The 12,092-nt window shown below is 46.9% G+C and overlaps 1 protein-coding gene across 1 annotated transcript in view; it reads left to right on the top strand.

Annotated features, from left to right (window-relative positions):
- The first annotated feature begins 1,119 nt into the window (after positions 1-1,119).
- LOC146871717 (retinoblastoma-binding protein 5-like) overlaps positions 1,120-12,092 on the top strand; it is a 102,694-nt gene continuing 91,721 nt past the window's right edge. Inside the window, exons 1-2 of the mRNA XM_085647922.1 lie at positions 1,120-1,275; positions 1,355-1,426. Of these exons, the coding sequence (XP_085504048.1) occupies positions 1,120-1,275; positions 1,355-1,426 (228 nt within the window). The remainder of the gene's footprint in view (positions 1,276-1,354; positions 1,427-12,092) is intronic.

Genomic DNA, 12,092 nt, shown 5'->3' with positions numbered 1-12,092 from the left:
TCCTATTGGGGAAAGAACTCATCACACAGGCACAGATGCACTGAATGTGTTTTCATCATCAGAACTTCTACTGGTCTAGAAGTTCGATTAAATGTAGTGAATTCAGGGATAAGATTTATGAGGGAGATTGCTTGTCCAGCTCTCCCAAGCTGGGCAACAAGTGAGCTTAGGGACAAGTGGTTTATCTGTTGAGTTGTCCCATGATATGTCTGAGTTATACAGTATGAGTACATTTCCTAATAAAGTGTGGCTAACTCATTTTGGGTGTAAAAAGGGATTCATAAACAGCGGTCAAAACTTCCCTTCAGAGATGGTAATAGCTTATATTAACATTTTTATTTCTGGCTGTATGTATTATTGAATGTGTATGCGTTTATAAAGTAACTTGTATTTTCCCATCTGTAACGATAGACTAGCTCAGTAAGAATTATTACTTCCATTATCTGGTTAATTTATCTAGCTCAGAAAATGCCATCCTACTATATTCAAATTTGTAGCCATCAATTTATGTTCTGAGGTTCTGTTCTCTGTATTAACTATTTAAGTTAACTTACTAGTCAGTATAAAGCACCCAAGTAGCTTGTGACTTCGATAGACATCATTGACATTATTTTAACTGTTAGTGGACTGTCATTATTTTGTTTAATTTTTAATTTACTTTGTTTTCATAAAGCGCCACTTCTTAGAGATCTAAGAAACAAAAAGAAACTGCTGCTACTATACATAGATTTCCCAATAGCTTACGCATTTATTGTTCATTCTGTCTAGGAATCTGAAAACAAATTTTCTTCTTATCTTTGCACCACTCTCATAACTGTTTTGATGGAAACTGCAATCCTCCTCTTGCACTTCACATCCCACAAACAGATTAGCATTATTCTGTTATTTATTACTTCAGGACAATATTGACACACCCTCGGCGCTCTATCTGTGGTGCCCAGTACAGAGAAAGGCTGATTGAGCACTCTATTTGATTAAAGTGCATTCACAGAAAACTTTTCAGTTAAAACCAAATACCTCAATCTTAGCTTAAAATCAGCCAGAACTGTGGTTCAATAGTCATATTATTGTGATTATTTTATAGAAATCACTGCAGTTGACTTCATCACTTATCTTGCCATGACGCCCTGGGAGAAATGCTGCTTCTCTGGGGATGGGGAGTACATTGTGGCAGGGTCGGCACGGCAGCATCCCCTCTACATCTGGGAGAAGAGCATCGGGAACCTGGTGAAGATCTTGCATGGCACACGTGGGGAGCTGCTTCTAGATGTAGCAGTGAGTAAACTAATGTTGGTCTCCAGTGTGTCCAGAAAAACATACTATTCTCTTATTCTGCTTTTCTCCATTACCCCAGTGGCATCCTGTTCGGCCAATTATTGCTTCCATTTCCAGTGGTGTGGTGTCTATCTGGGCTCAAAATCAATATTCTCATTTATTTTCCGATACCAAAACATGGTATGAAAAGCAATTTTTGTAAGCTGTTCAGGATTAGAGCAGCTTAGTTCTCCGCCCATTTGTTATTGCATTTAGTTAAGGGTTGCCAACTTGGAGTTTAGGTATTTTTCCTGGAACTTAATTTGTGCCAATTTTGAGTTCAAGTTTACTCTAATCTTACTTGCTCCAAAGTACATAATATACGAAATATCAATACTAGCTGTATTTCTCCTTTGGGTGGGGCTAACATTAATGTTCATTTATAGGTGGCCCATTCAGTGATAGCCCCAACGAGGTAAAAATGCTGGAATGGTATGGACTCAGCCTCCTAATATCCTGGCTGAAGCATTGATGGTGGGGAAGAACACACTGCCTAATCTTCCACATCTGGACAGTCAGGCGGCACGGTCTGGGAGAGCGTGATCAAAGTGAGCACTGTTAAATCCTGTCATCCCACTGCGGATATGACACCATATAAACCTATGAAGAATAATTTGCCAGTGATTAAATGGAAAGAGGGGGCTGTCCAAAAGTAGGAGACTTCGACCTAAAGAAAAAGTTACTCACATATGAACAAGCACAATATTCCCTTGGCCTGGATCATGATCCCTGAGGAACCTCCAGTAATGGAAGTAATGACTAGTATTCTTACTGTGGCGGGAGGGAGACAATTCATTACTGATTTATATGCAGATCTAGAACGACAGAAGCAAAGGTACTGAACGTGTATGAGACAAATGGTCATTGGAGATCCCAGGGGCTTTAACTTACACAAATTGGAGGATAGCCTGTGGCAGGTTAAACATGTTTCCCGTAATGCACAGTTTATATTAATACTATTCCATTATTCTCACACCCAAAAAACCTGTAAGGATATATTCGGGTAGATCCTCAGTTTGCCAGAGATGGGGTGCAATAGTAGCAGACTTTCTACAAATGGTCTTGATGTATCCATAGGTGGCTTAATTCTGGGAAAAAGACATTTGTACTATGTATAATACACTCCCCACTAAATCTATCAAAAGTTTATTTGGCCTTTTCTCTTCTAGGCAGAAATACAAGATGGAAATCAGGATGGCTGCTTTTGGTACAGTACTAGCTAAAAGGCTTATAGCAATCCATTGGATGTGCTTTAAGTCCCTGAAATATGAGATGTGGAAAAAAGTCCTAATTGAATGGGCTATTGCAGATGAGCAACACGCTAAAATCACAAGGATTGATGAAAAATTGACAGAGGATTTAATTGAATGGGCAAGATGTTCACAAAACTGGCAGACCCCATGACAATAGGCTACTTTGAATCAAGTACTGCATGATATTTGTTGATGGAAAAAGTTCTATTGCTGTAAAATACATGGCAGTTGGTTACTCTGTGAATTAATTGGACAAAAGAGATGAATGGAAATGGAAAATGACTGCCAGATTAGGGACTGAATTTACTGGTATATCAATGATGCTATATATTGTTTAAAAATGCAATAACGTTTATTTTAAATAGAAAATGCTGGAATGGAACTACAGCAGTTTGAATTTGCGGTGGTCCAGGAATGTGACCCAGGCGCTAAAATGCATCATCATTTTGTGGGATTGATCTATTCAGAGCGGAGTCCTAGGGATACAAACTGCAACTCACTGTTGACACCCAAAAGGGCAATAGAGCTTTTGGTGCATCTAGTTTTAGTTTGAGATGGACGTACTACTCTTGTGTGTGGTCAATGCTGATTTACCTATTGTTGGTCCCTGTATTTAGTGGCATAAAATAATGATTAAATACTACCCGCATTAACTAAAAGTGATTACTATGTGTTGGATCATATATCTCCAGTAATATAGTTATCTGATCGAGACATCCAGCTGCTGATTCCTTACCTTAGTATTTCCTTAGCATCAGGCTGGATCCCAGAGACTTTTGCTCGAGCAATACCTGCGCGCACAGGTAGATGATATCGGTCAGCTCCGCATGACATCGTCTGCGTCGTCCGCACCAGAAGCGACTTCCACATTGGCAATGACGTCCCCCTCACCTATATAATCGCAACGTCAGTTCTTTTCTTTCCGCGCCAGCTCACGCAGATCCCTGAAGAGAGCTACTTTTGGACACTTTTTGACAGGCTTCTTTTTGCCCTTTTGTAGACTATTTGTGGTTTGTAGGTTTTTCCACAATGTCGTAGAAGACTTCTGGATTTAAACCGTGTGGTGCCTGCCATCTCACCATGTCTGTGATGGGTCCACACTTAATTTGTCTCTGGTGCCTGGAGCACTGTGAGAAGTTGGCCTGGCATATGCTGGTCACTAGTTATAGTGGCCACCTTGCACCAGTCCAATTCGACTCTTATGGTAGACAGGTTTAAGACAACCTTTTAAAGAAAGCTATCCTAGTGGTAGCTGTGGAGAGCAGCCTTAAGGCTAAGTCTCTGAGGAATGTAAAGCAGCTTGTTTTACCTTATAATCTCTTGAATTACCAAATGAAAGGACACCACACAGATATATATAAAAAATATATTTATGTATTTCTAGACACACTCTACTAATCTCTTTATGAGATTAGAAGTCAGGAACATATGCACAAATCAATGTTTCACAACAAATTAAGCACTTATATGGCTGGGGCCTGTAGGAAGGTGGAATCTGACTATATGGTTGCCCCCCACTTTTTTCCTGGTGTTTGCATGGTTTTTGACTAGTCTGGCTGGGATCCTGCTATCCAGGACCCCAGCCTATCTGCTTACTCCCTTAAACAACTTAGTGTGCATATTAGATGCACTAGTGATTGAATACTGTGGTACCTTATGAGCCCCTAGTATATGGTACCTTAGGTACCTAGGGCATTGGTACTTCACAGGCCTATCAGGGGCTGCAGCATGTATTATGCCACCCCTGGGAAGCATTCTCAAACTGACACCACAGACCTGCTACTGCAGCCTGTGTGAGGTAGTGTTAGCACTCCTCACTGAGGTATAGGTTCCTACATCTCACCATACACACACATATAAACCTATCAGCCACCCCTATTGCAGGCCCTATCAATCCCGAGGGCAGGGTGCTTGGTTTACTATGTGAGGGGGTGCTTCTGCATGAGCAGGACCCCTCTGCAGCTGGCAGAGTCTATTCTCTGCTGCTGTTTGTGGATGCGGTTAAACCATATACTCTTAAGTGCATTATAACCTCGCGGTAAATGCTAACTTTGGAATGACTGCATCAAAACATGTTGTGTTTGGTGTCAAACAACTTGGAATCATACCCCCACACCAGTAACTGGTGTGGGAGTATGATCCCACCCTTCTTGAGGGGATGACATGTACCCACTGTGCTAAATGGTAGAAATCTCCTAGAGCCCTGGTATCACAAAATAGAAGCCACCAGCACAGACACTGGGCTGCCCTCCTGCTGCTGACCGAAACTCGCAGTAGAGGAAACCCAACAAAAGGCATCCTGTCACAGGGAGGTGTCACCACCTCCCAGACAGGATTTAGTGTATTGGAGCTGGGTGGGTGCACTCTTAGAGTGCTTTGAAGTCCTGCACTGGGGTAGCAGTAGGCTCCTCTGTGCATATGCCAGCTCAAACCGGTTCAGGGGCTCCCTGCCCCTGCTCTGGCGCGAAACTGGACAAAGGGAAGTGGGTGTAACCACCCACTACCCTGACCCTCCTAGAGGAGTGGTCATAGAGTTGTCCCTCACCTATCTTCACTATAAGATAGCAAGCATTGCCAATGCAATTCAGATAACCCTGGACGACGCTCTACAAAGAAGAATCCTGGCCCTTCGATGTTCCACTACCTTTGGAAGACAGAAGAATCTCCCTTGGAGTCAAGGAGTGACTCCCCTGCTTGGCAGGTACCAATAACCTCAATCAACGGTTGCAAACTTCACCACTCCCGCCGGAGTCCGAAGTCCCTGCGGCCCTAGAAGCAAATTTCCTGACCACTCAACGGCCATTTTGAGTCCCCAGTGAAGCTGTAGCATCTGGACCACACGAGTGATGAGGAACTGTAATACCAGGGAACCGTGCACTGATTTCGAGTGCAAACCCTAAACAACGTTCTATGAACTTGTGCTTTGGACCATTTGTGGCGCAAGTCCCCAGCAAATCTTGTTCCAAAAATCAGCGGCCTACCCCATCTCGAGTGACCGTGGGCTCCTGTGAAACATTTCCTGTGGCGGCATCTTTGTGATCACTTGCCCGTTGGCTAGTGGGTCCCCCGAAGACTTTCTCAACAATTCAAAGGGCTCTCCTGGTTGCTCCGGGCCTGCCCTCAATTACCCTTGCTGGGTAAGTCCATCAGACCTTGCTGGTCTGCATCACTGACTATCTTTAGTCTACACAAGACTTGCAGTTGCCAAGGCTTGTTGGCTCCAATCCGATTGCCGACACCGTCATCAGCTGCAGACATTATGGGACACTCTGAATCCAGCTGCTAGTCATCGTCGATTCCTCCTGGACCTCGTGAGCGAAGAGACAAAACACCATCGACGACCTGAAGTGACGCGACATCTGTGGTCATCCATCTTGCTGGCCAATGGTCACTGGCAAGTGACTTTGAACACTGTCCCTTCAATTTTCAGGTCCTCTTTATCTTCAATCCACCTTAGGATTCTAGCGGACACCTCTCCAGTCGTCTCAAGCAGCAAGTCTTCATTGGTCTCCATTGAAAACAGCATCGCGACCCGACACCAAAAGACACCTATGCACCCGGCTTCCCTGGGTGAGGTAACTCGTGCACTCCGGTGCCCAAGTGTGTGTTGGCCCTCGAAATACTTACCTTGTAAGTGGCTTGCTTGTTGACTTCTTCGAAATGCCCTAAAACTTTAAAATACAAACCGTGACTTGCTCCATTGTAACCTATAGGAAACCCATGGCTGTGTTTAGACACTGCACGCGTCTCCCGTGGGCTTGTTACTTACCTGCTAACACTGCAGTAGTGAAGCCCCAGCGATTCCCAAGGCCCTAGGCTTTGTCATTTTGCAAGTCGACTTTGTTAAACCATTTTTTTAGTATATGGTCTGGTACGCCCCTAGGGCTCCAGCCATATTTGTGCTTAGTTTATTGAGAACTGTTGACATTTGAATGTTTACCTGGCTTCTAATCTCATAAAGAGATTAGTAGAGTGTGTCTAGAAATAAATACATATATATTTGATATATATACCTGTGTGGTGTCCTTTCATTTGGTAATTCAAGAGATTATAAGGTAAAACAAGCTGCTTTACATTCCCCAGAGACTTAGCCTGAAGGCTGCTCTCCACAGCTACCACTAGGATAGCTTTCTTTAAAAGGTTGTCTTAAACCTATCTACGATAAGAGTCGAATTGGACTGGTGCAAGGTGGCCACTATAACTAGTGACCAGCATATGCCAGGCCAACTTCTCACAGGGCCCTAGGGGCGTACCAGATCATTTACTAAAACAAGCATTGGTATAGCCAATAGGTCTCGCCTTTGGGACCTTATAAGTGTTTAGCCATGCAACAGTGGGTGTTGTTGCACTAAGGATATTTTGCTGCATAACTAAATACTGATAAGGTCCCAAAAGCGAGACCTATTGGCTACGCCAATGCTTGTTTTTCTTCAAATCATTTGTTTGTTTTTGCAGGCACAGAAGTAGATCTTAATAAATACCTGTTAGTATCACATGGTTCATGCAATCAGACACGCAGCCAAGCTATAAACACGGTGTTACTTGTGTAATGTGCGTGGTTGAGCCAGACAAAAGGCAGACGTGAACATTGCTGTTTGTATACCATGCTTAGTGCAGTCAGACGCACAGGTAGTCTGTAAACAATGTACTCCTTTCATCATGTATCTACTGTTGCTAGACAAAGGCAGACAATGGACATTGTACTGTTCCTTCCAGCCGTGTCTCAGAAGACCAGGGCAGTGACAGAAATGTCATAGCAAATGAAAAGCAGAACGTGGTATGCATGGACGAGGGCTGCTAGATAAGCATACCTATCCATGCACGTGCACCAGCTAATCGTGGCCCTCAAGCACACACCTGGCCTCAGACATGTACCTCTTGTGACCTACGAATATAGTCAATAGAAATAAATGCACAAAACATTTTGGTTGCTAATGTTTGATAACACGTAGCTTTTAGCAGACCTCAACAGGCAGTTGAGGCGGTACGGGGGAAACATGAGAGTTATATCTTTCTTAACTCTGACAGGAGACATTGACTGTGGAACCAACCATACATTAATAGCAGACTCCAGACTCCACTGCCCCTTTGGAAAGCCAGTCACACCAAGCAGTCTTCCCGTCAGCGTGTTTGGAGGCGGGAACCTCAAAGGCTGCTCGTGTGTGCGGAAAGTTCTTCCGTGCCTTTGATCACTGTGCAGCCCTGACAGACATGCCAGCCAGGCACTCTCATCGGCTGATGGGAGGGGTCTGGACGTCTCGAGTGACGGCTTTCAAGCTGTGCAGTCTCTGCCATCAATCACTGTTTATTCCAGTACGAAGTAGAAACTGTTTTGTGTCATGACAAAATTAACAAGAAAGTTTGAAAACGAAAGATTAAACAAGCAGAAAGTGGGATAAGGGAGGGGGTGGCAAATGGTGATCACTTTTGCGGCCGCTTTGATGTTCTCAGTGGCCATGCGGCTCACTGAGAACATCAAAGCGGCCGCGAAAGTGATCACGCAGGCTGCCAAATGGTGCGCGCGCCCGGCGCACATGCACTGTAGCTGGAGGCCTGAAAAGTCACTAGTCTGCACTTCCAAATCCCGCTTATTAAAACTCTCGCCAGAGCAGCGCTAAAGCGCTGGCTCAGGCGAGACCTAAAAAGAGGTTTAGGAATGTCGACTTGCAAGGGACAAGGCCTAGGGCCTTTAGAATTATAAAGGACCCACGGGAGTCGGGTGCAGTGTGAGAACACAGCCGTGGGTTCCCTATTGATTTCAATGGAGCAAGTTGCGGTTGGATTTTTAAAGTTTTAGGGTACTTCGGGAGAGTCTACAAGCAAGCCACTTACAAGGTAAGTACTTCGAGGGCCAACACCCACAGGAGCACCGGAGTGCACGAGTTACCTCACCCAGGGAAGCCGGGTGAATAGGTGTCTTTTGGTGTCGGGTCGCGGCGGCGTTTTCAATGGAAGCCGAAGAAGATTTGCTGCTTTTGAAGACTGGAGAAGTATCCGGTGGAATCCAAGGCTGGATTCAGAAGAAGGAAGACCTGAAAGCAGAAGGGACAGTGTTCACAGCTACTTGCCAGTGACCCGGGGCCAGGAAGATGGATGCCCACGGTAGTCGGGTGATTTCAGGTGATTCACGGGTGTCTTGACTCTTCAGCCACGAGGTCCAGGAGGCGTCGACGATGACCAGGAGCTGGATTCGGAGTGTCCCACGAAGTCTGCAGCTTACTGAGGTGTCGGCAACCGGATTGGAGCCAACAAGCCTTGGCAACAGCAAGTCTCGTGGAATGCGAAGAAAGTCAGCGGTGCATACCAGCAAGGTCTGAGGGACTCACCCAGCGAGGGTAAGTCAGGGCAGGCCTGGAGCAACCAGGGGAGCCCTTTGGTTTGATGAGAAAGTCTTCAGTGGACCCACGAGCCAGCCAGCAAGGGAACCTGGCACAAGCCCAGCATAGGGGCTCCTGTGAATAAGATAATTACCAACAATCATGGCTCGCAATTCTCGCGGGGGTGGGGGGGTCGTGCAGTGGTTACGCGTGGGTTATCGGTAGGGGGGGAGTAAAATAAAACTTACCTTACCTTACCGGTCCCGCACCGCCTCTGCTCCTGGGCCAACCATACAGTCAGGGTACTCAGAGTGGTGCAAGCCACTCCTCCCCGACCTGACTGCCCCTGTCCAGGCATATCCTCCCGCCCGCCCCCAATCAGGCATACCCCTGTCTTTTGCTTTCTCGCAGCGCTTGAAGCAGAAAATAAAATGGGATGCAGTGGCAGGCGGCTTCTCCTCCCTAATGGAGGATCCGCCTGCCATCGCCCTGCACCGGGCGGCCCAAAATTCCTCATCAACCGCCTTACCCCCGAGAGATTGGTGGTCCAAGCCACTAGCTCACATGGCGCGTTCCTTCCGCCCTCCGGGGCAGGGAATCCAAGAGTCTGGATAGTTGGAGCAAGAAAATGTTATCTACCACCAGCCTTGCATTGTGGTCTTTGAACACTGCCTGCCTATTGGGCCGTTTACGCCCACTCTTTGTGGGAAACGGTTGCGCAAGTGCTACCTCAGGTCTCAGAGGAGGCCCGGGCCATTCTCTCCCAAACATTATCAGATGGGAGAGATGCAGCCAAGATCCCAATTCGTTGTGGGCTTGACACCACTGTAGAAGAGTAGGATCTGCACTTATGTTGCCCCCACTTTTTTTCTGATGTATACACTGGTTTCTGGCTATAGTCAGGCTGGGTCCCTGCTAATCAGGGCCCCAGTCTCTCTGTTCTCTCTAAACGACTTGGAGTGCATATTAGATGCACTGGTGATTGGTTACTGTGGTGCCTTATGAGCCCCTAGTATATGGTACCTTAGGTACCAAGGGCATAGGTCCTATACAGGCCTACCAGGGGCTGAAGCATGTATTATGCCACCCCTGGGAAGCAGACTAAATCTGACACCTCAGGCCTGCTACTGCAGCCTGGGTGAGGTAGTGTTAGCACTCCTCAAAGAGATATAGGTTCCTATATCTCACCATACACACACACAGCCACCCCTAGGGCAGGGTGCTTGGTTTACAATGTGAGGGGGTGCCTCTGCCTGAGCAGGGCCCCTCTGCAGCTGGCAGGGTCTATTCCCTGTGGCTGTTTGTGGATGCGGTTAAACCATATACTCTTAAGTGCATTATAACCTCCCGGTTAATGCTAACTTTGGAATGACTGCATCAAAACATGTCGTGTTTGGTGTCAAACAACTTGGAATCATACCTCCACATCAGTCCATGATGTGGGAGTGTTAAACGGTAGCGGCAGTTTCAGTCGATAACCTTTCAAGTATTGCCCGGCGGTAATCGCCTCTTATACCATTCGATGTTAAACCAATAAAGAGGCAGGCGCCGGAGACTGGAAGGCAGGAAACAAAGTTTTATTCCGTCGGAGCAGAACACATCAGATCAGACAGCAAGGTATCGTCACGAGGTGCTCTAACTGCATCTCTGAGGCCTAGCCTCTTATACACAGGTTTATGACTTTATTGCAGGGTTATCGTACATGGCACATTCTTGAGATTGTCTTGGAACATGAAAGAACATCCTCGGAATCCCCACTTCGAGCTCGTTCCCACACATATCTACAGTGGAAGTCCCCACCCCATCCACAGTAGGAGATGGCTATCACACAGCTGGACATTCCGCCAATTCCCGGGGGTGTGTGCGACCGGCCGGGTCTCAGGGGGTAGGGGCTTTGATCTACTGTAATCCCTTTGATGTGGGGTGTTTCCCTTACAGTAGGGGCAATAAACTGCATCCGCAGGGCTAGGTGATGGCCTGGGATCGGTTCGGACAATGGGGCGCAGAGGAAGGGGGTTATCAAAGAGATGCATGACCATGTATGGGATGTCGGTCAGGCGCGGGGTGTGATTCCATGGCAGGGTCGCGCAGAAGGAGAGGGTTTATGGCCCGTGTATGAGAGAGCGGGGGTGGCCGGCGCGCGGGGGATGCTTGCAGCGTCAGGGGAACGTGCTGGCGATCGACAATGAGCGGGGGAGAGAGTGGGGTGCCTAAAATGGCGGCCGTGCGTTCGCTGTGCGTGGCGCTGGGGAGAGGCAAGATGGCGCAGATAATGTTCAGTTACAAGCTAAATTTCCACAGTAGTATGATCCCACCCTTCTAGAGGGGATGACATGTACCTACTGTGGTAACACGGTAGAAATCTGAAAGAGCCCTGGCATCACAAAATGGATGCCACCAGCACAGACACTGGGCTGCCCACCTGCTACTGACCGAAACTCACAGTGGAGGAAGCCCAACAATAGGCATCCTGTCACAGGGAGGTATCACCACCTTCCAGACGGATTTAGTGTATTGGAGCTGGGTGGGTGCACTCTTAGAGTGCTTTGAAGTCCTGCACTGGGGGAGCAGTAGGCTCCACTGTGCATATGCCAGCTCAAACCTGTTTAGGGGCTACCAGCCCCTGCTCTGGCGCGAAACTGGACAAAGTGGAGTGGGTGTAACCGTCCACCCCCCTGACCCTCCTAGAGGAGTGGTCATAGAGCTAGTCCCTCCCTTTCTTTCACTATAAGATAGGTACACTTGGCCATTGCAAGTTAGATAACCCCTGGACGACGCTTTACAAGAAGAATCCTGGCCCTTCGACGTTCCACTACCTTTGGAAGACAGAAGAATCTCCCTTGGAGTCAAGGAGTGACTCCCCTGCTTGGCAGGCACCAAAACTTGAAACAACGGTCGCAAACTTTCCCACTCCCGCCGGAGTCCAAAGTCCCTGCAACCCCAGAAGCGGATTTCCTGACCTCTCATCGGCCATATTGAGTCCCCAGCGAAGCTGTGGCGTCTGGACCCCACGAGTAACGAGGAACTGCAATACCTGGGAACCGTGCACTATTGTTGAGTGCAACCCCTTCACGACGTTCAACGAACTTGTGTTTTGGACAATTTGTGGCCCAAGCCTCCAGCAGGGTTTTTTTTTTTTAATTCTTTTTATTTGCAGTTTTCAAAAACAAACTTAAAACAACATCACTCACTATTGTGTACATATGAC

This window comes from Triturus cristatus, chromosome 1_1, assembly GCF_964204655.1.
Source record: "Triturus cristatus chromosome 1_1, aTriCri1.1, whole genome shotgun sequence".
NCBI classification, from domain to species: Eukaryota; Metazoa; Chordata; class Amphibia; order Caudata; family Salamandridae; genus Triturus; species Triturus cristatus.
Note: the sequence above shows the minus strand (reverse complement) of the source record. Positions and strands in the feature narration are given on the sequence as shown.